General features: G+C 39.9%; 6 protein-coding genes across 6 annotated transcripts; 3 read left to right on the top strand and 3 right to left on the bottom strand.

Annotated features, from left to right (window-relative positions):
- Positions 1-3,786: 3,786 nt before the first annotated feature.
- On the bottom strand, positions 3,787-6,439 carry LOC150023172 (uncharacterized). Its single transcript, XM_090297750.1, has 5 exons — positions 6,333-6,439; positions 5,896-6,113; positions 5,290-5,535; positions 4,600-5,047; positions 3,787-4,189 (listed from the first exon to the last, which is right to left on the bottom strand). The coding sequence occupies exons 1-5, from the start codon at positions 6,437-6,439 to the stop codon at positions 3,787-3,789; spliced, it is 1,422 nt and encodes a 473-aa protein (XP_090153876.1).
- A 560-nt stretch (positions 6,440-6,999) lies between these two features.
- LOC137805676 (uncharacterized) lies at positions 7,000-7,935 on the bottom strand. Its single transcript, XM_068605617.2, has one exon. The coding sequence runs from the start codon at positions 7,933-7,935 to the stop codon at positions 7,000-7,002; it is 936 nt and encodes a 311-aa protein (XP_068461718.2).
- Positions 7,936-10,521: 2,586 nt separating this feature from the next.
- LOC150023171 (auxin-induced protein 6B-like) lies at positions 10,522-11,023 on the top strand. The gene has a single exon (XM_090297389.1). It carries the CDS (start codon positions 10,601-10,603, stop codon positions 10,877-10,879), a length of 279 nt encoding a protein of 92 aa, XP_090153515.1. The 5' UTR covers positions 10,522-10,600; the 3' UTR covers positions 10,880-11,023.
- A 1,249-nt stretch (positions 11,024-12,272) lies between these two features.
- LOC150023170 (auxin-induced protein 15A-like) lies at positions 12,273-12,791 on the top strand. The gene has a single exon (XM_090297592.1). It carries the CDS (start codon positions 12,333-12,335, stop codon positions 12,609-12,611), a length of 279 nt encoding a protein of 92 aa, XP_090153718.1. The 5' UTR covers positions 12,273-12,332; the 3' UTR covers positions 12,612-12,791.
- Position 12,792: 1 nt separating this feature from the next.
- Positions 12,793-14,126, bottom strand: LOC137833243 (senescence-specific cysteine protease SAG39). The gene is made up of 2 exons (XM_068641605.2): positions 13,632-14,126; positions 12,793-13,553 (listed from the first exon to the last, which is right to left on the bottom strand). Exons 1-2 carry the CDS (start codon positions 14,068-14,070, stop codon positions 12,961-12,963), a joined length of 1,032 nt encoding a protein of 343 aa, XP_068497706.1. The 5' UTR covers positions 14,071-14,126; the 3' UTR covers positions 12,793-12,960.
- Positions 14,127-14,999: 873 nt separating this feature from the next.
- On the top strand, positions 15,000-16,356 carry LOC137833233 (senescence-specific cysteine protease SAG39). Its single transcript, XM_068641596.2, has 2 exons — positions 15,000-15,532; positions 15,613-16,356. Exons 1-2 carry the CDS (start codon positions 15,094-15,096, stop codon positions 16,203-16,205), a joined length of 1,032 nt encoding a protein of 343 aa, XP_068497697.1. The 5' UTR covers positions 15,000-15,093; the 3' UTR covers positions 16,206-16,356.
- The last annotated feature ends 7,649 nt before the right edge of the window (positions 16,357-24,005 follow it).

Genomic DNA, 24,005 nt, shown 5'->3' with positions numbered 1-24,005 from the left:
CTTTTGATGATTTGCATTGTGAGACCCTGAAAAACTCATCAGAATTTAAAGCAGAAGTTATAATATTTTTGGCAATGCAATCGAATTTGGCCTTTTTGCTTTTTGCATCAGTCCATTGAGACCATGGTTTCTCAATGACAGATCCATCTTTTTCAAACTTTGGGATAAAAGGGTCATTTTCAATTGCATCCCAAATTCCTTTGTCAAGAGATTCCATAAATATTTTCATTCTTAATTTCCAAAACTGGTAGTTCAAACCACAAAATAAAGGTGGTCTATTAATTGAAGCACCTTCCCCAAACAGTAGTCTATCAACCATTTAAAAAGATTTTTAGGATCAACTTGAATAACTTTCAAGAACCAAGCTCTTGATGCCAATTGTTAGAAAAGATGGCTTTAAACTAGAGGGGGGGGGGTGAATTGTTTAAAAGGGTTTTCGCAAATATTTCAAAAAATAGAATGAATTTATCTCAGGAACCAAATGATTCAGCAATTCAGTTAGCCAAAACAACAAGCAAAAGCTATAGACTAGAAAAACAATCGGTTGTTTCGTAGAAACAATCGGTTGTTTATACCAGTAAACAACAAACAAACTGAATTTAAAGAGTTAGAGATATAGAAATTGTACACAATTGTTTATACTGGTTCACTCCAAATCCAGAGCTACATCCAGTCTTCTCAGAAACCCTGAGGATATCCACTAAGCAATCACCACTTGATCACTTACACAACAACCAAGAGAATGACCTTGAACACCTCAAGAAACACACTCTCCTTGGCCAACACTAAGATTGCTGATCTTGAACACCTCAAGAACACACAACCAATCTCAGCAAACACAGAAACAAAATTGTTCAACAGAGTACAAGGATTACACTTGTTACAGAAGATAATCTGAAATCAATACAAGCAGAATCCTATTCCAGCACTTTGATCAATCACAAACAACTTAGCAATCTCAACACTTTGAAAAACTGTCTTAGAAAAACTTTGTCAAAGATTCTTAATTCTTAAATCTGTTTTTCTGAATATATTCAAAGATGTAGTTTGTTATCAAATCTTAACAAACTCTTAAATTTCATTAAAAGATTGGTCAAAGCATTTAATGAGTGGAGTGTAAACAGTTAAATCATTTAAAGCTCAGTCAAAGAGAACAGTTTTTCTGTTATGGTCCCAAAACAAACAATCGGTTGTTTCCTCGAATCAATCGGTTGTTTTGGTACTTAACAGTTTAACCATTCAAAACAATTTTCAAACTTTTTCTCAAAACACCTAAGTACAAACAATCGGTAGTTTCGACAAAACAATCGGTTGTTTTTACTTAGTTTGAAATCATTTTGTTTTCACAAAGATTGAGAATGTTAATGCTTTAGATTTAATCATAAGGTGGATTACAACATATAAACTACCCCAGAACAAAGCTTAAACCAGCACAACAACATCAAGCACAACAGAGGTTTCAACATCCTTCAAAGGATTTGGATTCTTCAAAGCTTGAACACCACTTGGTTCAACAAGGTGTGCCTCTTCTTATCCAGCTTGAAGTTGGTTTTTGACATAGCCACCCTCATAACCAAAGAGTTCTCCCCAGTGGGACTTAAAGCATACATTGGTATCTCCCCCTCCTTTACTCTTGTTGGCGTTGACTTGTATATCTGTGTACTTAATTCCCCTATTTTCTTATGCAGACAACATGTTGGGTATGCTTAACAAGAAGGACTTGGTGGCCAGGGCCAAAAAGAAGAAGGCCACTGCCCAAGCTTCACCTGCTAAAGATTTGTAGCTCAAGGCTGCTGTTGAGGTTGTTCCTTCTGGTGATGTAGAAACCTACTCTGGGCCAGTCTTCAAGAGGAGGCGAAAGGCTATTGCTGAACCTGCAGAACACTCTGCCTCAGATGGCCTCACACCTTCTCCTCAAGCTCCTTCACCCAGTTCACCTCCTTCTCGGGACATAGTGGTGCATGAGAGTGCAGGTGCAAGTGCGCTAGAGGGAGGACTGTGGGATCCTACTTTGAATGTGTCCACCTTCCTCAAGAAGGGCCTGCTATATGACAAAGCCAAAGAAAAGCTTGAGAACTTGGAGGAGGATCAGCTGGTGGAGCAGGCGGTGAGGCAACTGGGACAAGCCTTGGCTGCGAATTGCCTGGCCATGTCCAAACTAAGGGGGTGGAAAGGCTCGACCAAGGAGGAATCCCACAAGGTTGTTGAGCTCTCGCAGTGAGTTGGTGGGCTCCCGCAAGAAATAGAGGAGCTTCAAAGGTTGCAACAAGAGGCCAAGACCCTCTTGGCTTAAAAGTCCAAGGAGGTCTTGGAAATATCTCACAAGAATGCGGAGCTCCAGGATGAGGTGGAAAGATTGGAGGAGGAGCTAACTAAAAGGGGCGAAGAGCTTGTCCAAAAGGACGAGAAGCTGGAGAAGGTCAATGAGGCTTTCACCGATGATGTTGCTAACTCATATCTGACAGGTTTTGAGGACGTGGTCGCCCAGGCTTCGAGGATCTACCCTAAAATGGATTTCTCCTAACTTGGTTTGGAAAGACCGTGGTAGATGGGCGATTCATGGATGAGAAGGAGTAGAGCCTTGAGTCTTCTTGTAATTAGCTGGCTTTCGAAACTCTCTGAACAATTTCTGCACCTTTTTTTATATATCAATACTCTTATTTATTTAACTTGCTTGTCTTTGCCATACCTCGACTAGTGTATCAACAATGCATGTCTCGATAAACATGACTATCATAACTTAATCAACGAATAATAACATAATCAACCACCTTATCAATGTAATACATCGATTCAACATGGTAAATCATAATGCTCTTGGTGGAGCTATCTCATGGATGACCTGTACCTTATAACTGCAAAGGATGTCACACTTGCTCGAGTGTTGACTAGCTACATGAGCAAGGGATTAGGGCTTTCGATTCGGTCGCGCAGAACTTGTGCACTTGGAAAGCTTATTTGCTTTCTTCACACATCCTTCCCCAAGACTAGGGGCGACTTGAGCATCTGACTTGGGGCCAATCTCTACACCAAGTCTACTCTTAACAATTTTTTGGTGCATTGCTACCCCACAGGGTCAATCTTGGTTCTTTTCCACAGAGCGCCTGAGATTGGATTGTTCCACCAACGCCGAGGTGGGTTGCTCTCTATACCTTTAGTTGCGTGCTCTTAGGCACTGTTAATTGTGGCTCAATACCTCCTGGACTCAGAATCATACTGAGGAGAGAGCGTACTACCTCATGGTATATGTTTAGGGTGCCTGGACTCAAAATCTTATCGAGCCAGGTCATCTTTCCCAGGTTAAGCCAAACAATCTTAGTTATGGCTAACTATGATTCGGGGCACATGAGCTTAGAGTCTTACTGAGCAAAAGTCGTCCTATCTGATATCTAGTTATAGATATTTCATTCGTAACCTTTTGGCCTTTAGAATATCTGAACTGGGTGTTAGCTCACACACCATGTCTACTCTATTAAGGCCTTTTGATTGGAGTATTTGACATAGGTGTTTGACTTACACATCGAGTCTGCTCTTAAACAATTTTTATCACTTGGAGTATCTGACTTGAATATTGGCACAACAAGTCTACTCCTAAACTCCGAGGTAGGTTAGTTCACCTGCCCTCGGATAAATAATCTTCATTCCATTCAGAGTGCCTAGCCTCAGAGTCTTACTGAGAAAAGGTTTCCCCATCTGAATAGTATGATCGTCGAGTCACCTAGGCCCAAGAATCTTACCAGAGGAATAGATGACCTCGTTTAGTTGTCGATCATGAACACATTGTGGTTACTCGGATAACATACCAGTCAGGTCGCCTTCTTGTGTGTTAACGAAGTATCCTGGAAAAACATCTTTCCAAGAATAACTCAGCTTGGACCTTTGTTTCTGCTCCACCCTTCTCTTCAAGGCTTCAGCTTTGACACGTGCTTGCTCTCGCACCTCGTCGAGTAAGTCTAAGTTTACCTTCCTCCCTTCGTTAGACTCTTCTATTACGAAGTTCTGTAATCGTGATAAGCTCACCTGTATCTCCACAGGGATCATGGCGTCTGATCCATATACCAAACTGAAGGGTGTTTCCTTCGTGGTGGATTGTGGAGTGGTGTGATAAGCCCACATGATTCGAGGTACCTCTTCTGCCCAGGTTCCCTTAGCCTTCTCCAACATCCTCTTCAAGCCTTTGAGCAAGACTCTGTTTCCAGACTCAACCTGTCCGTTCGTCTAAGGATGCTCTACCGAGGCGAACACCTACTTGATGCCGAGCTCGGTGCACAGCTTGCATAGCTGTTGGCTCGCGAACTGGGTGTCATTGTCAGACACTAAACGTTTTGGATCCCAAAACGATAAACAATGTTCTTCCACACAAAGTGTTGATCCTTGTAGGTAGTTATCTGTGCAACTAGTTCGGCTTCTATCCACTTGGTGAAGTATTCAATCGCCACCACCAGGTACTTCATTTGACGAATTGCTAGTGGGAATGGACCTAAGATATTTATCCCCTAAGTGTGGAAAGGCAAGGGGCTATGTATGGATCGCAACTCCTTTGGGGGTGCATGATTTCAATCAACGTCCTTCTGACATTGATCGCATCGTTAGGCATACTTCATGCAGTCTTCCCACATGGTCGGCCAGTAGTACCCCGTCCAAACAGCCTTTAGGGAGAGAGCTCGTCCCCCGACATGACTTCCATAGATGCCTTCATGGAGCTCTGTCATGATGCGCGTACATTGATCCCCGCTTACACAGGTGAGGACAGGATGAATGTAGCCATGTCTGAACAGCTTTCCATTTATCAGGGTATATTTGTCTGAGTTCTTCTTAATAACCTTAGTTTCCACGGGCTCTGCCAGGAGCATGCCATCAGCGAGGAAACGCTGATATGGTGTTATCCAGGTTTCGCTCACGCCGACTTGACAGACGTTCAACGATTCCTCTCCTGACAAGCCATAGGCGCTTACCTCGGACACCTTTAGCGTTTCTTGCGTCAACGATCGATGTCCTCTTCTTCCACCCTCCAAAGTCTCCACATGTTGGACCTCACCCGCACAACCTGCAGTGGTTCTGGGTGACTTCAGAGTCTCATGAATGACCGACCTCTGGCGACCTCCTTGCCTGAGCTGGCGAGCTTGGCCAGCAGGTCTGCTCGTGCATTTTGTTCCCTCGGGATATGCACTAATTCAAACATGGGAAAACTCTCCCTTAAGAGCGTGACATACCTTAAGTACGAGGCTATCTGTAGATCTTTAGCCTTGTACTCACCTGTGACTTGCCCGGTCACTAGCAGCTAGTCACTTTTCACCAGCAAACTCCGAGCGCCCAACTCCTTGGCCAACAACATTCCAGCTACCAGCTTTTCATACTCAGCCTGGTTGTTGTTGGCCTTGAAAGCACATCTAAGGGCCTGCTCGATCAACAATCCATTTGGTCCTTCCAGGATTATACCAGCTCTGCTACCTTGCTGTTTAGAAGATCCATCCACAAAGAGGACCCACTGGAAATATCCACCGTCTACATGAGGGGCTTCTGAGGAAAGCTCCACTACAAAGTCAGCATAAACCTAGCCCTTGATAGGCCCCTTAGGTTCGTATTGTACGTCGAACTCGAACAGCTCGACCGCCCAGTGCACCATCTGACCTGCTATGTCAGGTTTTTGAAAGACTTTCCGTATGGGAAGGTCGGTCATGACAGTCACTGTGAAACTCTGGAAATAATGGCGGAGCCGTCGAGCTGCAAATACAACCGCCAGGGCTGCTTTCTCAATAGCCTGATATCATATCTCGAGCCCTTGCAGCACCTTGCTGACGAAGTATATCAGCTTCTGAACTTGATCATGTTCTTGTACTATAACCGAGCTAATCTCTCGCTCTATCACTACGAAGTAGAGACGAAGGGGAGTACCTGGCAGCGGCTTACAAAGGACAGGTGGGTTGGCTAAGTACTCCTTTAGCTTGAGAAACGCATATTCACATTCACTAGTCCACATGAAGCGGTTGTTCTTCTTCAGACATTGGAAATAAGGATATCCCTTTCTCCATTTACCAACAAGAATCGGGACAGGGCAGCCATTTGCCCAGTCAACTGCTATACCTCCTTTACAGTGGCAGGGCTCCTCATCCCTATGATTATCGTGCACTTATCAATGTTTGCTTATCCCCCGCTCAGTGAGCAAAAACCCTAAGAATTTCCCTGCCACCACCTAGAATACAGACTTTTCGGGATTCAACTTCAAATCATACTTAGCTATTGTCGCAAATAGCTCATCCAAATCAGCAACATGTTGATCTTTTTCTGGTTAGGTGATGACCATGTCGTCCACATATGCATGCACATTTCACCCTATCATAGGGGTGAGAATCCTATCCATCAACCTCTGGTAGGTTGCATCGACGTTCTTCAACCCAAAACGCATGACCTTGTAACAACAACTGGAGAGCTCCGTCATGAACGCAGTCTTGCTCTCATCGCGGGGGTGCATACGGATCTGGTTGTACCCCGAGAATGCATCTAGAAAACTGAGAAGTTGACAACCCGAGGCGTTGTCCACTAGGGCTTCAATGCTAGGCAGCGAATATAAATCCTTAGGACAGGCCTTGTTCAGATCTGTAAAGTCGACACACATCCTTCACTTCCCATTGGCCTTCTTGACCAACACAACATTCGTCAGCCACTCAGGGTACTAGATCTTCCTTATGTGGTCGGTGCTAAGCAACTTCTGGGTTTCTTCCCTGATGACCAAGGGTCTCTCTTCATTGAAATTCCTTCTCCTTTGTATCACGGGCCTGACCTTCGCGTCCATCGTGAGTCGGTGGCACAAGAAGTCAGGGTCGATGTCGGGCATGTCAGAGGCGCACCATGCAAAAGCGTTTAGGTGCCTCGCTATTACCCCGACAACTTGATCTTGCATCTCCTTGCCCAACGATGTGCCGAGCTTGAACTTCTTTCCCTCAATCTCTTAATCCTGAACCTAACCTGCAGGCTCAGGCCGCCTCTCGCTGGCGATTTCTACACGAGTGGTCCCTTCAGGCCCCTATGGCTGGGTGGCAACCACGCATATTGCTCTTTGTTCTTCAGGTTGTTCTCATAACACTTCCTCGTCGCCTTCTGATCAGACCTGATAACGATTACTCCTCCCTCAAGGGAGGGCAACTTCATCTTCATGTGCCTCGTTGAGGCCACCGTGCCTAACCTGTTCAAGGCACGTCTGCCCAAAAGCATGTTATAAGCCAAAGCTGCATTAACAACTAAGTACCTGATATTGATTGTACGAGATGAGGTGCCATCTGAAAAAGTTGTCCTCAACTCCACATGTCCTCTTACTTCCACTTGGTTCCCAGCGAAATCGAACAGACAACCGTCATAAGGTCTCAACTGATCGGGCGACAACTGCAGCATGTTGAAAGTAACCCAAAACATCACGTCGATCGAGCTCCCCTGATTGATAAGGACCCTATGTACTCCTCTTCCCACAATCATGATCAAGATCACTACTGGATCGTCCTCATGTGGGACTACATCTCTCAAGTCAACCTTGGTGAACAAGAGGTCGGGCTCGACCGACTGATCAGGATCTCGTTTTTCTACCGTCATCACCTCCCTTGCGTACCTCTTGCGTTGGGAGGCGGTGCAGCCTCCTCCTGAAAATCCTCCTGAGATTGTATTAATCTCGCCATGGACAGGTACCTCGTGCCTTTGGTCCGCTGATTGGAGCTCCTCCTTTGAACCCTCCTTGCTCCCTTCTAAGTATTCCTTCAGGAGCCCATCCTTCACCAGCCCTGCCAACTGGTAGCCAAGGGCTATGCAGTGCTCCACATCATGCTCGAAGGCTTTGTGGAAATCACACCAGATCTCCTTGCATGGCCCCAAATTCCTATCAGATTTTGGGGGGAACCTCAACTGGTTTGCCATACCTGGCATAGCCAATAGCTCCTTGTAAGACATTTTGAACTTGGGTCAAAAAGGCAAGTCATCCTTCGCCTTCGACCTAACTTGGTTCTTTCTCGGCGCATAAGGTGCTCGCCGGGTGTCTGACCTTTTCATGGTCACAGCCTCATGCACTCTCACTGGTTGGGCTTCACCACCCTCTCTCTCTAGGTTTGGCCTGCCCAGCATACGAGCTCCCGCGCTTTATTGTCACAGCTTCTTCCACGACAATGTGGCAACAGCTCGTCGTCGGATCTCCCAAAAGGTCCTTGTCCGGTTTCTGATCAATGAGTCGCTAATTGGCCCTGACATGATCCCCTACCCAAAGGCATGAACCATCAAAGCCTCGTCCTAAGTCTGGAGTTTTACCACGAACGCTTCAAACCTGTTCAGGAAGTCCTTCAAAGACTCTCCTTGCCTCTGTTTCACCCCGAAGAGGACAAAAGGGACAGGCGGTCGGGCTCAGTTGACGATTAATTGTTCATTGAATAGAGCAGAAAACTGATCGAAAGAAGTGATATGGCCCTTTGGGAGGCCAACGAACCACTGTAGCAATGTGCCTGTAAACGTGCCCATGAACAACTTGCAATGCATGGCGTCCGTTCCTCTCGAGATCCTCATCTAAGCATTGAATGCTGTGAAATGGGCCTCCGGGTCTTCTGTACCTGTAAAAACAATCTTGAGCGTCATGAAACTAGTTGGCACGACGACGTCCATGATCACCTGTGAGAACGGCATGAGGCCGACCTTTTCTTGAATCGTTGGGATTCGCTCTCCCATGGAGCGTTATCCTAGCCGTTGTAGGTCCCTACGCAATTCTTCGTTGGCTTTGCGTAGTTCCTCGTTGCTTGCTCGTGACACATCTAGCCTCGCCCTGAACTGGTCTTGCCTAAGTACCTGTTCAACTCAAACCTCTGCCATGAGCCTCTCCTGGTTAGCCGTGGATGTCGCCACTGTCTCTTGAAGGGTGCTAACGATCTCCATGAGCTGTTGTAGGGTGGGGTTGTCACTCTCTTCTAGTCCTACCGGACCTTGCCTCGTATTCCTCATCACGCGTAAAAGCTTGAGCACTACTGCAGGTGGGACGTGGTTTTATCGGGCCCCACAGTGGATGCCAAATGTTCTTGTCGGATGACCTAGTCGCCGGTTGACTCCAATCCCAAGCTCTGACTCTGTCTATCTCTGTTGGAATCTGCTCTTCCCTTTGTTCGCGCCTCAAGGGGGCTCTACCTGTTGATTGCACTCCGACGATCAAGTCAATACAAGGCTTTATAAGAAACAAGAAGTAACTAGTTTCAGTCTTAGAAACAACATACTTTTACCTGGGATCTCAAGTCCCTTTTATAGCCTACCTCTTGTAACAACTTTCTATCACAAGAATATCATCTCAACTGAAAGCATGCTCAACAAGAAAATATTTTGTTTTAGGGCACACTCTATTAGTGTTGCAACTGAACAAAATTTTTCCCCTTTGGAGTGCATAAAATCTTAACAGAATAACGACCAAGGTACCAACTCATGTACCAGCATCAGGGGTCCAATCAGTTTCACGTAGGCACCCTCGGTGAGGCGTTATGCATCATACATGCAACCTAACTCATCGTGCCCTAACACACATGGACTTAGGTTCAGAGAAAATGTTTTACTCGTAGTAGACCCATACACACTAACCGCACCCTAGGTCCATTATTACCCCTTGCTGACTGCCTAGGCCTTGCGCACGAGGGATTACGTTAAGTATACAGGAAAGAGTTGACACACACATCTTGAACCCAATCACATGGCCCATCAACTTGGCCCAAAACCTGAGTTGACCTGTCTAAGGCAGATGCTGAGCTCCGACCAGCGAGCACTGAGCTCTAGATGCTCTGGTCTAGTACAAATCTTAACTAAAAATAATTACACTGCTGGTGGGAAACTTCGAACAACAATAATGATGAATTGTCATTTTTGAAACATGAGGATATAAATCTCAGTTGGTTCTTTAGAAGCTATGTTCTTCTCACAAACATGACATCGTATATTCTTAGCTGACCCTGCATTCAGGTGGATTCTATCATTCGTATCTTTTGAAACAAACTCATTGAATATAATACATTTATATTCAGGTGAATTGTGATGAGATAGGAGCCATGGCACCAAATGAGAGACAAGGCACATGGTGTTGTAGAGAACTCTCTTCAGAATAAATGTAACATGTTAGAGTACATAATACAAGTCCACCCTCTTTGTGTACGATAAAGAAGGTTTGATGTTGAAACTCATTCAAGGTGGTGGCCATCGTTGACATCATTTATGCAAATGTCATGCAGTGTTGCTTACAATTTGAAGTACAGAGGAGATAAGAAGAGAATCAACATTGAATGCACGATCATATAATGATACAATATGAACCAATTAGTCTTCTTTTTTCATAGATCCACGAGGTGGGACTTGTGTTATCTATTATGACACGTTACGTTGCAATTTAAGAAAGTCCTTGTGGACAGCACCACATGCTATGTCTCTCCTTTGCTCCTCTGACTGCTATCTCATACCCATCCTTCACCAATAATTCAAGTAACCAATTCATGCATATCCTTTTATCTATATATACTCATGGCTGTAAGCATTTAGAACCAACACAAATCATTCACATCCTCAACACTTTTCTCAAACCCTTCTGTTCTCTTATCAATACAAAATGGGTTTTCGTTTTCCTGGCATCAGAAAGGCAATATTTGTAGCAAATCAAGCATCTTCAAAAGCAGTTGATGCACAAAAGGGGCATCTTGCAGTGTACGTGGGAGAGAAAATGAAGCGGTTTGTGATCCCTGTATCATACTTGAACAAACCTTCATTTCAAGACTTATTGAGTGAAGCCGAGGAAGAGTTTGGGTATGATCATCCTATGGGTGGCCTCACAATTCCTTGCAGTGAAGAAGTCTTCCAACGTATAACTTCTTGCTTGAATGGACAATAAATGTCATACTTTAGGAGACTAACATAGATAGATTAGTGGAGACATTTTTGTACAATAGGCGTCTTCTCAACTTGTAAACATCTCCCTTTTTTGAGAGAGAACGATATTTTTTGTTCAATGAAAAGGAACTCAACTATTCAAGTAGCTACTCATTTTTTATAGTTTACCAATTTCAATGTTCTGTTCTCTCTGCATGAATAAGGTTAAGTTCAGTTCAAAATCTAGACTTCGTTCTGTGAAATTTCAAAGCGTGAATAGATCACATCCTAGAACGGTAGAGTGAAAATATTTTCACTTCGACCAAAGAGGAAATAAATTTAATTGGGGCAACAATGTTTAGTTCATTAATAGACATACATGGCAAAAGAGGTTGGTTCTCTGCTAAAATACTTATAAAATGTCATCCGAAAACATTTATACAGATTAACTTGGAAGTTAGATATCCGAATTCTTGAGGAGGAACTGGAACAGGAACTAAAACGTGATGGAGGAACAGGAGCGAGTAAAAAATTAAGCAGAGATATATAGTTAGTGTGTGATTCTGAAAGAAGGAACTAAAAGAGCGAGTAATAAATTTATTGAGATTTGGCAAAAGGAAAATGTGTTTAAACAATTTCCAGTGTTTAGTATTCTCATTGAGGAAAAAGAAAGTGTCTTCTGAACAAATTCACCTCATGTAATCTATCTCAGGAAAAAAAATCCATTGTTTTATGTTTCTCCACACAGCAGATAATATGCTGATGTGAGAGAGCAACTTGTTATGTTGGAGAAGCAAAGAAATAGTGCATAAATAGTTGCTAAGGGCCTCTCCTTCACATGGTGCTGTCTCACAGGTCTCTTTCATGGATTAGGAAGTTCAATGGGAGGAGTGCATATTCACCTTTCGAGATTTTGGCCAACAAATTACGCACCTGAGAATCTGTAGTTTTTTCATGCATTGCGATCGATATAACTAGTCCAATGGTGGACACATGCTTCTCCAAATAATTAAGATGACAGTTGTATTGATATAACGTGTACCAATAGATAAGAACCAGTAATGTTCAATACATTATCATGAGAAACTTTGAACGTTATGTACGGCCAATTCTAACTCACCGCCCCACTTAATAATCGTCAACATCATCAACTTTCAATTTTTCTTTGCAAATGAAGAGACATTTTGGGCTTCCCTAGAGAAGGAGGGACACTGTTATCTTAACTATTATCCCATGTTACGTTGATTCATGAGAAAGTGCCGAAGACAACACCATATGCCCTTGTCTCTCGGTTGGTCCCATTACTCCATTCCCTCCTTCACCAATTATTCTTCCAGCCAATGGCCTTTTTACATATCTTTTCTCTATAAATATTCAAGCCTTCAAGCATTTAGAACCAACACAAATCATTCACATCCTAAAGCATTCAAAACTGAAAATCTTATTCTCAAGACTTCTCCCAAACCAACACAACAATGGGTTTTCGTCTACCTGGTATCAGAAAGGCAATATTTTCAGCAAATCAAACATCTTCAAAAGCGGTGGATGCGCCAAAGGGCTATCTTGCAATCTATGTCGGGGAGAAAATGAAGCGTTTTGTGATCCCTGTATCATACTTGAACCAACCTCCATTCCAGAACTTGCTGAGTGAAGGTGAGGAAGAATTTGGATATTATCATTCCATGGGTGGTCTCACAATTCCTTGCAACGAAGATGTCTTCCAACGCATAACTTCTTGCTTCACTTCAGAATAAATCTCACCTTTGGAGACTAACGTAGATTAGTGAAGACATTTTGTACAATACTAGACTCACAAATTCATATTTCATTGACTGCGTCTTACGTGGTTAAACAACACTCTGTATCATTGTGACAAGTTACAAATTCTTTACTAGTGAAATCAGTTCTCTTCCCAAGGATTTGCTTCATACTAATTTTACCTTTAGCTTGTACTATAAAACCATGATTCATTTTTCATTAGTAATTGACTGATAACATGTGTACTTACAATACTGTGTTTGTGGAAAGGATACAATGATAAGAATAAGCTGTTAAAGAGATACATAGAATTGTAAATAGTATAATAGGGTACAACTTTTTTAATTATGCAGTAGGGTAAGACGCTTGCATGGCTATGCCACAGAGTCCTTCCTCAGAATCCACACCTCTTTGCATCCTAATGTAGCCTTCTTCACCCCACTCGGTTCCCCACGAGTTCTTTACCAGCCAATACTCAGTTCCATCATCACTAACACCATATCCCACAGCTGTGACACCGTGATCTAATTCAGTTCCACATGACCCAGTGAACACACCACTCTCGTAAAATTGAAAGTCAGAGCCACTGGCATCTATGGCTACAGACACTGGTTGATTGACCACAGCCTTTTGCAGTGCCTTCTCATTGTTTGCAGGGACATCCTCATACCCCTTAATGGTGACTGCATGGCCAGATGCTGCATTTGCATTGCAGGTTTCATCAGTACCCTTGTAAGGGTATTTGGCTTCCGTGTTGAGTCCTTGATTTTGGATGACGAATTTGAAAGCGTCATCCATAAGTCCACCTTCACAACCTTGGTCCACACCCTTTGAGTCACAATCAACAAGTTCTTGTTCTGACAAAGAGATCAATTTTCCAGCAGTGAGTGCGTGAATTCCTTCAGTTGCGGCAACAGCAGAAAAGGCCCAACAACATCCTACATTCCAAGGTAAATTAATAGTTAGATACTCAATCATTTGAATTTGACGTGGTAGATATATAGTGAAGCACTTACCACATTGACCTTGGTCCTTGACGGGTGTAACTGCACCCTTCTGCCTCCAATCCACTGTAGAAGGCACTGCAGTCACATTTTCGTACTTAAAAGAGGTTGTCCTTGTGATAGAGGAACACATGTGACCCTTGAACCTATTTCTTGGTGCTATGAACTCCTCATTGGTGAGGTCTGCAAATTGATTAATAGCAAGCTTGTAAGGTTTATTGGCAGCATTGTTGAAGGCCTCAATGTAGTTCACATTTTCCTTGAATATTCTTAAACGCTTTTCCCTTTCCTGAGGGTCCTTGTACACTCTTCCATAACGAGTCATCCATTCCTCATGCCTCTCATTCATGGAGGCATCTTGGAGAGTGCGAGATGTGACTTGAAAAGCCCAGATTGCCATGCAGAAAAGCAATGTCAAAGAAATGTGATAGAATTGAGTTTTGGTAGCCATGGTAGTGTATTGTTACAATTTTTTTATGTTGGTCAGTGAAATATGTGAAAGATGCTGTGTAGTGGTACCCAAGATTATTTGTGGTATTTATACTAAGTTTCTGTTTTGAATCGTAAAGAAACCTTCTGTGTTTCAATTCAAATCTGAAAGCACATTTTCCTTAATATACCAATGAAATAGTTTTAGAAGGATGCCTTCTTTGTGGACATTGGAAAAGTTTGGAACTATAAAAGAAGGTTTGAAATTTGTTTTGATTTATGTGCATATCATGCATATTGCTATGACGCAGAACCAAATTAAGTTGTACTATTCTTCCTTCCAGCCTACCAAATCCAATATAATATAATATATTCTTATCTTTATGTTTGTTCTTATTTCTTAGTTTTAGTTCTCGCACGTATGACATAAAAAATAATGCGCTTACCTTGGCTACTTAATTTAGGAGACATAATTTGTAATTATATAATTAGTTACTAGAGCAAAGCATCTTAATTAAACCTATTACTTGTTAGTTTTTTCTTTTCATGTTATGCCCCAATCACGTACACTTTTCTTAATTTAGTTATATGTGTTCTATTTAATTTCGAGTAAATATATTATTAGAATTACTATATATCTTTGTAAAAGTAGTTGGTTTGGAAGAGTGCGACTTTTATTTCGTTATGTTATGGTGTAGCAATTTGCGTGCACGAAGTTGATAAAGTTTTCATACTTCCACTTTTATAATTCTAAACTTTCCCAATACGCACATTCTCTTTGACAAGCACTTTGGCACCATAATTTGTCCACACTACCAATATCCACAACCAAGGTCTCATTCAGATAAATCTCACAGCTACATACAATAAAGAGTGCTTTGAGATTAAAATTGGAAACTAAAAACTAATTTAGAATTCAACACTAATATGCCTATATAAACACCACAAACAATCCTTAATACCACGCCACAACACATCTTTCAAACATTTCACTAACCAGCATCAAGTAGTAAACCCAATTATTTGTCACACTACAGTAGCCACCATGGTAGCGAAAAATCAATTCTATCATATTTCATTGGCATTGCTTTTCTGCATCGGATTCTTGGCTTTTCAAGTCTCATGTCGCACTCTCCAAGATGCCTCCATGCATGAGACGCATGAACAATGGATGACTCGTTATAGCAGAGTGTACAAGGACCCTGAGGAAAGGGAAAAGCGCTTCAGGATATTCAAGGAAAATGTCAATTACATTGAAGCCTTCAACAATGCTGCCAGTAAACCTTACAGCCTAGCCATCAATCAATTTGCAGACCTCACCAACGAGGAGTTCATAGCTCCAAGAAATAGATTCAAGGGGCACATGTGTTCCTCAATCATAAGAACAACCACTTTTAAGTATGAAAATGTGAGCGCAGTACCATCCACTGTGGACTGGAGGCAAAAGGGTGCAGTGACACCCGTCAAGGACCAAGGCCAGTGTGGTAGGTGCTTCATTATTCATTCACATTCCTGAGTAAAATTAAATTGTTTGATCATTTAACGATTAGTTTACCTTGTGCAGGATGCTGCTGGGCGTTTTCTGCTGTTGGAGCAACTGAAGGAATTCACAAACTTAGTACTGGAAAATTGATCTCTTTATCTGAACAAGAACTCGTTGATTGTGACATAAAGGGGGTGGACCAAGGTTGTGGTGGTGGTCTTATGGATGATGCTTTCAAATTCATCATTCAAAATCATGGACTCAACACCGAAGCCAGTTACCCCTATAAGGGTGTTGATGGAAAGTGCAATGCAAATGCAGCAGCTAACCATGCTGCTACCATTACTGGGTATGAGGATGTCCCTGCCAACAATGAGAAGGCACTGCAAACGGCTGTGGCCAATCAACCAGTGTCTGTAGCCATTGATGCCAGTGGATCTGACTTTCAATTTTACAAGAGTGGTGTCTTCACTGGTTCATGTGGAACAGAGTTGGATCACGGTGTGACTGCTGTGGGATATGGTGTTAGTGATGATGGGAGGAAGTATTGGTTGGTTAAGAACTCATGGGGAACAGAATGGGGTGAAGAAGGCTACATTAGGATGCAAAGAGGTGTAGCTGCTGAGGAAGGACTCTGTGGGATAGCTATGATGGCATCTTATCCTACTGCTTGATTGTAAAACTTTACTCTACTGTTACCTAAACTGTGTAATACTACTTACACTACTCTTGGTAATTATTCTGCAAGCATTTGTCAGTTACATGCATTGTAGTGTCTATGGCCAGTGATGCATATTCTCTATTTAAGCTCATACTTGCCAATTATCAGTATCATTCTGGCTTCTCTATCTTCACTTATGTACTTTTTTCTATTTTGAAATTCTACACAAATCTTCTCTGGAGCATTAAAATTGCCTCAAATATCGTGCATGATTCTCCCTTGGTCGTCGTTTCACAAACACTAAACCCATTCAAATAAATTTGATGTTGTTGGTCTTGAAAATAGAGAAAAGACAAGAAAAACCAAATTTGTCACAGCGGGGGTAAAATTACTTAAATTAACTTATAAGATGCTTTAATTACTTCAAATTCTAGACTGCACAGTTCATTAAAGATGGCAAAAAAGTTACTTTTGAATTATGTAATCTATAAACCTTTCTAGATTACGTGATTTAAAATAGGCTTTCGAATTCTACAATCTAGCACACAGTATCCCTATTTTTTACTTTTAGATTGGTTAGTCACTGGTGTACATGTTGCCACAAAGTTAAGCAATCTGAAAATGTGATTAACCAATAAGAAACGTCCCCGACAAAACCAAAAACACGACAACACATGATCAGAACAATGAAATTTAACTTCATACATTCACAGGGACGCACAACAATAGTGACATAAGACGAGCAAAGTGTTGACAGCAATGGTGATGAATGGCGAAGGCTTGTTGAAAGGAATACATAAAATTACTGAAATAAGGGGAAAGGGTATATACAGTGACAGGGGGTAATTTAGATTTTTCAAACAATCTTATAAAAAGAAACCATGAAATATTTCATGAGCGTTTGCTTCCAACACCAATCAATTGTAACCTGCATCCTATCAATTTTTGAAATTTTAGAATTATTTTGATTCTTGAATTAAAATATACATCTCAGAAAATGAAATCTGGAATAAAATAGATTTTTAAGTTCCAAAAATAAATCTGAAATAGAATTAAGAATCAAAATCTTATTCTAGAAAAGAAAATATGAAATACAAATAATACATTCCAAAACAAAATTATGGAAAACAAAATCTGAAAACATATTACAGAAAAAAGATTACGAAAAATAAAAATCCAGAAACATATTTCTTTTGGATGACGAATTTGAAAGCGTCATCCATAAGACAACTGTAACAAATGTAGCTGCAGAGAGATTAATTACATAGAATAGTAAAACCATGAAAAAGGATCAATGATAAGCAATGAAAGAAAGAGGTGGAAACCTTGACCCAAAATAACTAATTTCAAGTTGAGAGATTTTGAGTGATCCAACATTAGTATATTAAGACAATTAGAGAAAAAGAAAGGAGGAAATCATTGTAATATTGTTTTCTCTTTTTGATACTTTGTGAGAATTTTGTTATCCTGTTCCTTTTTTTTAATGCATTGCAAAATTCCTCTTCTATGTATGCTTTCTTAAATTTAATTTTCCCTTTTTTGAATGCATTGCAAAATTCCTCTTCTATGTGTGCTTTCTTAAATTTAATTTTCCATACATCTTTATTATATTTGCTACATTGGTGCTCTTGTTCGTTGATCATGACAAAGAATACATGTCTCAAGGAAATTTCAATGAATATGACAAAAAATATTAAAAAAGTGGGTAAACAAGAAAACAAAACTCGAGATTCTGGAAGATACGGTGGATACCTTACTGAAGCGAAATCCTACTAAAGGAGACCTACACAAAAATGTGGAACTAGTTCTAGTGGAAGAATATGTATCAACGACATTTCAAGTGAGAAATGTGAAGCTTGTTTTTTTGGCTTTAACGATTTTGAAGTTCTTTTTAGTGGATCTTCAATGAGCAATTTTTTTATTAATACACGAATAATAATACACCAATCTATAGTTAGATTCTAAAGTTATTAGATTTCAATTTAAAAACTATTTATTAATAATAGAAACTAATTTAGATACTAATACTTTTTTTTATCTAAAATAATATCTAATTTAGTTAATATAAAAATTAATAATTTTTGTCTATAAAATTGGTTTCTAATAATTTTCTTATAATGTTTCTATAAAATGTTAATAGCTCAATCTTCTATTACATTAATACATTGTGTTTCCTTGTCCAAGTTATATGAAGAAAAATATACAAAGCCAAGTCTCCACACCACATTTTCCCTTTTAGCATCAAAACCTAAACACAAACATAACCTCATTCCAATCCATCAAATCCACGAGCTTTCTACCTTTACCCCAACGATTATGTTATACTTGTGATGAAAATTTATCCTCCTATCATAGTTGTCCAAATAAATAATATTTGTTGTTGCAAAAGAGGTGGTAGATAATGTAATTCAGGATCATCATTTATCATATAATGCCTTAAAAAGCTCAATTTGTTAAGGAACGATGAATTTACAAGGCACAACAATGACATGGTGATTCAGATCATGTTGGATAGTGGTAATTCAAATTATTTTCAGCAACCTAAAATTGCAACTTATTTGAACTGCTAGGGGAAGATGCTTCTAATTTTCAAGTTCTGATGGAAAATGGTAGTTCCTTAGTTGCAGAAGGATTGTTGAAGCAACTAGAGGTAAAGGTCCAAGTAAATTCGTTAAAAATTCTTATGTATCTTTTACCAATTTTTAGTGCTTATTTGGTATTTGGAGCCGTTTGGCTTGCTACATTATGGCCTCACATTTCTTACTATAGTAAGCTCAGTTTGAAGTTTTACAAAGATGAATAGTTTGTCACCTTAGATATGGTGATAAGTATCAATGGTTTGGTCCAACTAAATTATATTCATGTTACAACATAGGTTTTCACTTTGCAGTACAAACAACAAGATGTGTTGTAAAATCAATGGCTCAAGCTACTTCATAATATGGAACCTGAATTGGTCATGTTTTTTAATAAGTACAAAAGTAATTTTACTACTGATATGATCCAACTTTACAAGAAGATGACCACGAGCACCAAAGACCATTTAAGACTAAGTCAATCATCTTAGGTTGAGACACACGACCCACTAGTACAAAATATAAAAACAACGACCCTTTATTTAGTGCGGCTTTGCGCTTAAACGCATTTGTAAAAAACGCGGTGGTATTTTTTAAATTAAATTGATTTACAAATGCGGTTCTAGAGTAAAACCGCATTTGTAAATCAATTTTACCCTAAAAATTTGAAGCGCGCCACTAGTTTCAGACTTTCACTTTCTTCTCCGCTCTTCATTTCCACGTTCTTGCGCTCAGTTTCAGTTTCTTCTCTTAATTTGAACCGCATTTTGTAAGTTTCAGTTTCATTCATTCGTTTTCGTTTTCGCATCATTCATTATTCACTTCGTTGGCATTGGCATTTTCGTTTCCTAACTTCGTTTGCGCATTTGCATTAAGGTTATTGTTCCATTGGTCTTCGCTGGTGTTTTCCTGCTCCGCCACCGCCACCGCTTCCGTCGCCGCCTTCGCCTTTGTCTTGTGCCTCTGCCACTCCGATCACCATCAAGCTTGTTCACGACGGAAAGGTTGGTGTTGTATTTAAATTTTTTTGAATTTTTATTTAATATTTTGAATTTATATTTTTTTGTATTATAATATATATATATATATATATATATATATAACTAATAACTAATACAACTTAATACAACTTGGAATTTATAACTAATAACTAATCATTTATATATTTATGTGTATTTTGAATTTTTGTTTATTATAATTTATATATAATTTAATAAATTAGTTACGTAAACAACTAATTTATATATTATTATATATAAATTTGTATTATATAATTTGTATTTTCTTAAATTTATATTATATATTTAGTTAGTTGTTAATTACATTTTAATAAAAGTTTTATGTTATGTTAGTTATTGTTACATTTAGAATAGAATTATCGTGTTTGGATTGAGTCCGGGGGTGTTCGACCCTCGGCAAATGTGTGAGATAGAATACTAATTATTAGAAAATCCTAACTATTCCAGAATATATAATGGATCGAGGTTGGATTAATGTTGTTCGTATAAGTGATGAGTACGAAAGGGGAGTAGAGGAATTTATACAATTTGCGCAGCGTAATGCGATTATTAATGGTCATGATGGAGCAAAGATCAGGTTTCCGTGCGTTAACTGTTTGAATGGAAGGATACTGGATGTGAATATCATGAGGGAACACCTGCTATGTGATGGGTTTCTTCGATCTTATACAACTTGGACATGGCATGGTGAATTATTAAATTTACCACGTGTTTCCGTAACTGAAAAATATGTGGGTTCTACCATGGATGAAGCAGTACACGATGATGGAGATGATGATTGATTGGAGGACATGATTCGTGATGTGGGAGCTGAGTGTTTTGCAAAAGCGCATGGATATGGAAGTATGTCAAAAGATGCAGAGACTCCTTTGTATCCTGGATCAACTAACTTCACACGGTTGTCGGCGGTGTTAAGATTGATGAATTTGAAGGCAATAAACGGATGGACTGATAAAAACTTCACGAAATTGCTCCAGTTGTTGAAGGATATGCTTCCAGAGGGAAATAGTCTACCTAATCGTAATTACGAGGCCAAAAAGAGTCTTTGTCCAATGGGTATGGAGTACAAAAAGATACATGCATGTCCTAATGATTGTATATTATACCAGAAAGATTTTGAATTGTTGAAAAGTTGTCCGAGGTATGGGTTATCACGTTATAAGTTGAAACAAAAAGATGATGATTCTATTGATGAAATGGAAAAGCATGGACCCCCAATGAAGGTTATGTGGTATCTTCCCATCATTCCAAGGATGAAGCGTTTGTTTGCAAACCCAGACGATGCTAAGAATCTTAGATGGAATGCAGATGAGAGGAAATGCGATGGCATGTACCGACATCCAGCTGATTCTATTCAATGGAAGAAATTTGATGATGACTTTCCAGAGTTTGGTAAAGAATCAAGAAATATCCGACTTGGTTTAGCTACAGACGGAATGAATCTGTTTGGTAATATGAATACAAATCACAGTTCATGGCCTGTATTACTAGTTATTTACAACTTACCTTCTGGATTGCGCATGAAGCGAAAATACATGATGTTGTCTATGATGATATCCGGTTCGAAACAGCCAGGGAATGATATTGATGTTTATCTAAGTCCTCTAATTGAAGATTTGAAGTTAATGTGGGACCAGGGTGTTGAAGTATTTGACGGATTTGCTAATGAAACTTTCAAGCTTCATGCCATGTTATTTTGCACCATCAATGACTTTTCGGCATATGGTAACTTATCAGGTTATAGTGTTAAGGGTCACAAAGCGTGTCCAATATGCGAAGAAGACACTGCTTCTCAACAACAATTGAAACATGGAAGGAAAACAGTATATCTACGGCATCGGAGGTTTCTTAGAAGTCATCATCCTTACCGGAGGTTGAAAAAAGCCTTTAATGGACACCAAGAGGGTAGTGGTCCACCAACTCCATTAACTGGTGTTGAGGTTTACGAAAAGGTAAATAACATAGACCACACCTTCGGTAAGTCAAAAAAAAAGTCATCTGTGACAAATATTTGGAAGAAGAAATCAATCTTCTTTGGTCGAGGTTAGAAGTCAGACATTGTATAGATGTAATGCATGTTGAGAAGAATGTGTGTGATAGCTTAATTGGTACACTTCTTAACATTAACGGGAAGACGAAGGATGGTCTAAATGCTCGTTTAGATTTGATTGAGATGAACATACGCGACGAGTTGGCACCCATAGAAATGGGTAAGCGTACATATTTGCCCCCAGCCTGTTACACAGTGTCAAAAGATGAAAAAATTAGTTTTTGTCAATGTCTAAAAGGTGTGAAAGTGCCACAAGGACATTCCTCAAATGTGAAGAGCCTAGTGTCAATGCAAGATTTGAAGTTAATTGGGTTGAAGTCTCATGATTGTCACATCTTGATGCAACAGTTGTTGCCGGTAGCTATCCATGGGATCTTACCAAAAAATGTTAGACATACCATAACCCATTTGTGCTCATTCTTCTCTTCCATCTGTTGTAAAGTCATTGATCCCTCAAAACTAGATGAACTTCAAAATGAAATTGTTGTTATCTTGTGTGAATTAGAGATGTTTTTTCCTCCGTCTTTTTTTGACATCATGGTTCATCTAGTTGTGCATCTGGTAAGAGAGGTTAGATTGTGTGGACCAGTGTACTTAAGATGGATGTATCCTGTTGAGCGGTATATGAAAATTTTGAAAGGTTATGTGAAAAATCATTATTGTCCAGAGGCTTCAATGATTGAAAGGTACATAGCTGAAGAAAGTATTGAATTTTGTTCAGAGTACATGACAAAAGCAAATCCAATAGGTGTTCCAGCTAATTCATGGCACCACAGGCGTTCTACAAGTAAATGTTTACGTGGTGTGAATATTGTAAGCAAATATCGATCAGAAGTCTTGCAAGCACATTTGTACATATTGAATAACACAGATGAAGTTGTACCTTACATAGAAGCTCATAAAGCCATTGTGAAGGCAAATAACCCAAGACAAGCAGAGAAATGGGTCTTGATGGAACATAATAGAACTTTCATGCCTTGGTTTAAAGATGAGGTGTTCAAGGATTCAACGACATCAGAGACCTTGACCTGGTTGGCTATTGGATTGAAGTTTGATGTCATCTCATGTACAGCGTACGAAGTGAATAATTGTATATTTTACACGAAGTCCATGGATGAAAAGAGTACAGTTCAAAATGCAGTTTTCGACTTCGAAAGATACAAATCCAGTACTTGGATCAATGGCATACTATGGGTTTATAGAAGAGATATGGGAGATTGACTACACTAAGTTTTCCGTTCCAGTTTTCAAGTGTAAATGGGTTGACAATAAAAGTGGGGTTAAAATTGATGATTCAGGATTCACACTAGTGGACTTTCGAAAGATATGGTATCGAGATGAGCCATTTATAATGGTTCAACAAGCATCTCAAGTTTTCTACGTGAAAGATCTTACGTCAGAACATTGGTATGTCGTTTTACACGGCAAAAAACAAGGGGAGACCATAAATGATATTGAAAATGGTGACCCCTGTTCATTCACACCAAAGATAATTAATAAAGATGACGATGTAGTTGATGATGTACATGCAACCCGTAAAGACCACAGTGAAGGAATTTACATATGAACTTTCAACCCCCATGCAACCTGTAAATAAGCATTTTTTATTTACATTTTTATGTATTATTTTTATAAGATTTTAATTCGATGCAGATTAACTAATGTAATTGTTACCTAATTTTTTTAACAGAGACATGGATGATGATCAGACCCCACTCAAACCTCGATCCGGACGAGGCAGCAGAGGACCTACTAGATTGAAGCGGCTCGCATTGAGACGTGCTGCTGGTGAGAAGACACGTGTTGACATTGACGTCAACACTGGAGTGGCTTTTGGTCCTAAGGCAGATGAGTTTATGAGCTATCTTGGAGTTGTTTCTCGTGAGAGGCTCTCCATTCTGATTAATTCATGGGATGAGCTGTCAGAGGTCGACCGTAACATGATCTGAGAGGATGCTCTGGTAAGCTTTACATTTTGATATAATGCTTTTTAATATTCATTGATTAATTTTAATTTGCTGATGTTATTTTGCAGGCAAACTTTGAAATTCCTGATGTGGAACCGCTTCGATCAAAGATTATATGCAATATCGGACTCAAATTTCGTACCTTTAAGTCAAGACTGACTTCGAGATACATTTTTGGCGACCTTAAAGACGAAAATCCAT

Source organism: Phaseolus vulgaris, chromosome 11 (genome assembly GCF_051622355.1).
Source record: "Phaseolus vulgaris cultivar YP4 chromosome 11, ASM5162235v1, whole genome shotgun sequence".
In the NCBI taxonomy this organism is placed as follows: Eukaryota; Viridiplantae; Streptophyta; class Magnoliopsida; order Fabales; family Fabaceae; genus Phaseolus; species Phaseolus vulgaris.
This window is presented reverse-complemented; position numbering and strand designations above follow the sequence as displayed.

Excerpts from the sequence above, each read along its gene's own strand:
- LOC150023172 (XM_090297750.1), bottom strand. The coding sequence starts at position 6,439 with ATGACGGAGCTCTCCAGTTGTTGTTACAAGGTCATGCGTTTTGGGTTG. Across the intron at positions 6,114-6,332 it reads ATTCTCACCCCTATGATAGG|GGATGAGGAGCCCTGCCACT; the intron begins GTGAAATGTGCA and ends CGATAATCATAG. Across the intron at positions 4,190-4,599 it reads ATGTGGGAAGACTGCATGAA|AGTCTTGCTCAAAGGCTTGA; the intron begins GTATGCCTAACG and ends GTCTGGAAACAG.
- LOC137805676 (XM_068605617.2), bottom strand. The coding sequence starts at position 7,935 with ATGTCTTACAAGGAGCTATTGGCTATGCCAGGTATGGCAAACCAGTTG.
- LOC150023171 (XM_090297389.1), top strand. The coding sequence starts at position 10,601 with ATGGGTTTTCGTTTTCCTGGCATCAGAAAGGCAATATTTGTAGCAAAT.
- LOC150023170 (XM_090297592.1), top strand. The coding sequence starts at position 12,333 with ATGGGTTTTCGTCTACCTGGTATCAGAAAGGCAATATTTTCAGCAAAT.
- LOC137833243 (XM_068641605.2), bottom strand. The coding sequence starts at position 14,070 with ATGGCTACCAAAACTCAATTCTATCACATTTCTTTGACATTGCTTTTC. Across the intron at positions 13,554-13,631 it reads CAAGGACCAAGGTCAATGTG|GATGTTGTTGGGCCTTTTCT; the intron begins GTAAGTGCTTCA and ends CTTGGAATGTAG.
- LOC137833233 (XM_068641596.2), top strand. The coding sequence starts at position 15,094 with ATGGTAGCGAAAAATCAATTCTATCATATTTCATTGGCATTGCTTTTC. Across the intron at positions 15,533-15,612 it reads CAAGGACCAAGGCCAGTGTG|GATGCTGCTGGGCGTTTTCT; the intron begins GTAGGTGCTTCA and ends TACCTTGTGCAG.